The sequence below is a fragment of the Primulina huaijiensis genome, unplaced genomic scaffold (assembly GCF_012295235.1).
Source record: "Primulina huaijiensis isolate GDHJ02 unplaced genomic scaffold, ASM1229523v2 scaffold9777, whole genome shotgun sequence".
Lineage (NCBI taxonomy): Eukaryota > Viridiplantae > Streptophyta > Magnoliopsida > Lamiales > Gesneriaceae > Primulina > Primulina huaijiensis.
The window spans coordinates 1-4,986 of record NW_027361630.1 but is presented as its reverse complement, the minus strand read 5'-3'; the positions used below and the strand labels follow the sequence as shown (position 1 = coordinate 4,986).

The window sequence follows — 4,986 nt, the reverse complement described above, 5'->3', positions numbered from 1 at the left end:
CCCCCTCTTCTAAACTCAATCCGATCCTCAACAAGTGGTATCAGAGCTGGTTATTCATGTTCTGAAAAATATTTAACAGACATGGCTCACTTTAGCAAAATTCCAATGTTCTCAAAAGAAGACTTTGACGACTGGAAAATCAGAATGCAAGCCCATCTTGCAGCTCAAGATGATGACATGTGGTATGTCATCACAGATGGTCCATTAAAGATCTTAAAGCCAAATCCAGCTGTTGCTAATACTGAAGTCGCACCTCAGATGCTGGAAAAACCAAGATATGAATGGACAAGTGAGGACAAGAAGAAAGCCAATCTTGACAACGTTGCAAAAGACATTTTGTACAAGACACTCGACAAAAATACCTTCAGCAAAATCAAGATGTGTCCTACTGCCAAGGAAATCTGGGAAAAATTGATTCAGATCTGTGAAAGAAACGAAGAAACTAAGGAAAACAAACTTTCCGTAGCCATGCAAAAGTTTGAGAATATGAGGATGAAGGCTGGAGAAACAATGAATGAGTTTGATGAACGCTTCAGCAGCCTTGTAAATGAACTTTCAGCTCTTGGAAAAGATTTTGGCAACAAGGAAGTTGCATTAAAGGTAATGAGAGCCCTACCCAGAGAATGGGACGTCAAAACAATGGCAATGAGAGCTTCCAAGGATCTAAACAAGTTAGAACTGCATGACTTGTTCTCAGATCTGAAGGCATATGAGTTTGAACTTGAAGTTCGAAGTGGAGAAGAGCCCTTAGCAATTCCACCAACCAAAGCTCTCGCAGCTACTGTTAACTCCACTACTACAGTTGCCCCAAGTTCATCCTCTGCTACTGCTATAGAGAATACTTCTGAGAGAAGCGCTGAACAGATAAGCAATGACGCAATGTCATTATTTGTTAAGAAGTTTTCCAGATTCATGAGAAAGAATCACAGAACATTTCAAAGTCCCAACCGCAATTTCAAAAAAGAATCACCTTCTGGTGATATGGCATGCTTTAACTGCGGAAAAGTTGGACACTTCATTGCTGATTGTCCAAAACCAAAGAAGGATGACCAGAAGAAGAAGGGTGTCAAACGCAATGATAAAAAGACCAGAAGAGACAGAAAGGCAATGATTGCAGAAGAAAGTAAGTCCAAATGGGCAGACTCAAGTTCTGAATCTTCTGGATCTGAAAGCCATTCAAGTGACAGTGATGAAGATGAGATCAAATGTCTGATGGCAAATACGGAATCAACCTCGACATCCGGAGAGGTATTTGACTTTGACTCTGATGAATTTACACGCACTGATTTAGTCAAAGCATTACACGACATGGTAGAAGAGTATTCGAGACTTTCTCAATCATTCGAGGAAGTTAAGATTGAAAATCAGAACTTAAGAAATCAGAACAGTAAGTTAACTTGCTTGCAAGTAGACAGCTGTAATGATTTACAAGTTGAGATGAGTAAATTAAAAACTGAGAATGAAAGAGTAAAAGCAGATTACCAGACGATGCTTTCTGAAAACCAGAAGTTATCGCTACTGGTGAATGCTTGGAATAAGTCCTCTATTTCACTCGAAAAGATGCAAGAGTTACAAAAACAATCTGGAGACAGAAGTGGTCTCGGATTTTGTAATGATGAAGGCACTTCTGAAACGAATACTAAGCCAAAACTGGATATGTGCAAAGGAAAGTACATTCATTTTGTGAAATCCAGTGTGGTACAGAAACCAGAAGTACCTACTGCTTCAATTGAAAGGAATGTAAATCAGATGAGCAGAAGGATGCATTATGGTCTGGGTTATGTTGAACCTAAGGAAAGAGTTGACCAGAGTTCTGGATCCAGTAGAGGATTCAACTCAGGAAGACAACCTCCTATGAAGGTTAAAAACTACCAGTACTACAATTCTAGACCTGTTCAGAAGAGATACAGGCCAGACAACAGAAACAGAAGGGAAGAACAACATGCTAAGATGCATAATGTTAGAAATAACAGACTCTATGTTGCACACACCTCCATGGATACCCGAAGTACAAAAATTGTACAAATGTGGGTTCCAAAAGGACTAATAAGGCTTGGACCCAAATAGATTGGGTACCAGATACTAAAATTTGTGTTTGCAGGTACAAGTGAAGAAAACCAAGATCAGTAACTCAACATGGTATTTGGACAGTGAATGTTCCAGACATATGACTGGACAGAAGAGTCTACTATCAGAAATAGTGAGTTGTGCTGGACCAGAGATAACCTTTGGGGACAACTCAAAAGGTAAAACCGTGGGTAAGGGTAAGATTATCCATGGTAACATCACTATTAAGGATGTGCTCTTAATTGAAAATCTTTGTTATAACTTGATCAGTATTAGTCAATTATGTGGTAATGGATTTTCAGTAGCATTCCAGAAGCACACTTGCACAGTTAAAAATGCTGGTGACTCTACTGTTTTAACCGGAGTTAGAAAAGGCAAAACTTACAAAATTTCATGGAACATAGATCATATCACTGCTCCTACATGTTTAGTTGCAGCTCTAAGTAATAAACACAGGTTGTGGAACAAGAGATTGAATCATCTGAATTTCAAGTCTATCAACAATCTCAAAAAGCAGAACTTAGTCGATGGATTGCCAAACATAAATTTTGTTAAGAATCATGTATGTTCTGCATGTCAACTTGGTAAGCAAGTAAGATCTAGTTTCAAAAATAAAGGCAGCAAATCATCCTCAAGGTGTTTAGAATTATTGCATATGGACTTATTTGGTCCAATCCCTTTCATGAGCTTAAGGGGAATGAGGTACACCCTTGTTGTTGTTGATGTTTTTTTCTAGATTTACTTGGGTAATCTTTCTTGCTGGAAAAGATCAAACCAGTAGCCTCCTGATCAAACTTCTGAAAAAGATTCAAAATGAAAAATCAGTTTCTGTCATTAGAATCAGAAGTGATCGAGATACTGAATTTACTAACAAGACTCTTGAGGTTTATCTAGATGAACAGGGCATTCATAATGAATATTCAGCTGCCAGGACGCCTCAACAAAATGGAGTAGCTGAGAGGAGAAACAGAACACTTAAAGAAGCTGCTAGAACAATGCTAGCAGATGCAGACATCTCTCAGCGCTTCTGGGCAGAAGCTATTAATACTGCTTGCTACACACAAAACAGAACAATGATCAACAAGAGGAATAATCAGACTCCTTACGAAATCTGTAAAGGGAGTAAACCGAATGTATCTTACTTTCATGTTTTTGGTTTTAGATGCTTTGTGCATAATAATGGTAAAAATCAATTAGCTGCATTCGATTCAAAATCTGACGCAGGATTATTTCTTGGATATTCAGCAGTTAGTAAGGCATTTAGAATTTTCAATAGTAAAACACTCAATGTTGAAGAATCTATTCATGTTGTCTTTGATGAAGACAGCAGTGCTCCCGAGATTACTAACATATCTAATCTAAGTAACAGGTTAGACATGATTCATCTGGAACTAGACAGTTAAGATGATGCAGAAGCAAGTGTCAAGGACATTCAAAATCTAGAACCAGACATTCATATGGCAGAACCAGCAGCTGACATTCCAGAACCAGCAGCTGATATTCCAGAACAATCTACTGCTTTACATAAAGATTATCTAAATCCTTTTATTTGGAGAAAATCTCATCCTCCATCTTTGGTGATTCGAAATCCAACAGCTCCGCTAAGGACCAGAAGACAGATGATGAATGAATACATGCATGCTGCTTTTATTTCTCAAGATGAACCAAAAAAGATTGAAGAAGCTCTTCTGGATCCCAACTGGATAGAAGCTATGCAAGAAGAGCTGAATCAATTTGAGAGGAATAAGGTTTGGTTTCTAGTACCTAGACCATCTCACCAAGCTGTCATTGGAACCCGGTGGGTATTTAGAAACAAAATAAATGAAGAAGGAACAGTTGTCAGAAACAAAGCAAGACTGGTTGCACAAGGATTCAGACAAGAAGAAGGAATAGACTATGATGAAACCTTTGCACCAGTAGCTAGGCTCGAAGCTATCAGAATATTTTTAGCCTTTGCTGCTTTTAGAAATTTCAAAGTGTATCAGATGGATGTGAAAAGTGCTTTCCTCAATGATANACACTTTCACAATTTCTTATTGATCATGATTTCACCGTCGGTACCGTGGATAAGACTTTGTTTACCCTAGTAAAAAACAAGCACATATTATTAGTTCAAATTTATGTTGATGATATTATATTTGGGTCAACTAACCCCAAATTATGTGCAAAGTTTGCCAAGTTAATGCAGGAACAGTTCGAGATGAGCATGATGGGAGAATTAACATTTTTCCTAGGACTTCAAATCAAGCAACTTGATACTGGAATCTTCATCAATCAAGCTAAGTATACAAAGGAACTACTGAAAAAGTTTGGGATGGAAGCATGCTCTGCTGCTTCCACTCCTATGAGCTCGTCTACCAAACTTGATAAAGATGAAGGGGGAACTCCAATAGAGGTAAGTCAGTAACGTGGTCTTATTGGCTCATTGTTATATCTTACTGCTAGTAGACCCGATATTATGTTTGCTGTTTGCATATGTGCTAGATTTCAATCAAATTCTAAACAATCACATTTCATTGCTGGTAAAAGAATTTTAAAATATTTGAAGGGTACTCAAAATGTAGGCCTCTGGTATCCCAAGGACTCATCGTTTAATCTTATTGGATACTCAGATGCTGATTATGCAGGATGTAAACTGTATAGGAAAAGCACAAGTGGTTTTTGTCAATTTCTTGGTGACAGGTTGATCTCCTGGTTTAGCAAAAAGCAGACTTCCATAGCCACGTCTACTGCAGAAGCAGAGTATCTTGCTGCTGGAAGCTGTTGTTCTCAAATGTTTTGGATACAACAACAACTTAAAGACTATGGTGTTTAAGCTTCTGAATCACCCATATTTTGTGACAATACCAGTGCAATTGCTATATCGCATAATCTAGTACTCCATTCCAGAACGAAGCACATTGATATCAGACATCATTT

At 38.1% G+C, this 4,986-nt stretch overlaps 1 protein-coding gene across 1 annotated transcript; it reads left to right on the top strand.

Annotated features, from left to right (window-relative positions):
• Positions 1 to 258: 258 nt before the first annotated feature.
• On the top strand, positions 259 to 3,470 carry LOC140970593 (uncharacterized). The gene is made up of 5 exons (XM_073432388.1): positions 259 to 881; positions 930 to 1,740; positions 2,102 to 2,246; positions 2,370 to 2,523; positions 3,230 to 3,470. The coding sequence occupies exons 1-5, from the start codon at positions 259 to 261 to the stop codon at positions 3,468 to 3,470; spliced, it is 1,974 nt and encodes a 657-aa protein (XP_073288489.1).
• The last annotated feature ends 1,516 nt before the right edge of the window (positions 3,471 to 4,986 follow it).

Excerpts from the sequence above, each read along its gene's own strand:
- LOC140970593 (XM_073432388.1), top strand. The coding sequence starts at position 259 with ATGCTGGAAAAACCAAGATATGAATGGACAAGTGAGGACAAGAAGAAA. Across the intron at positions 1,741-2,101 it reads CTGCTTCAATTGAAAGGAAT|GTACAAGTGAAGAAAACCAA; the intron begins GTAAATCAGATG and ends TTGTGTTTGCAG. Across the intron at positions 2,524-3,229 it reads GCTCTAAGTAATAAACACAG|ATGCTTTGTGCATAATAATG; the intron begins GTTGTGGAACAA and ends TTTTGGTTTTAG.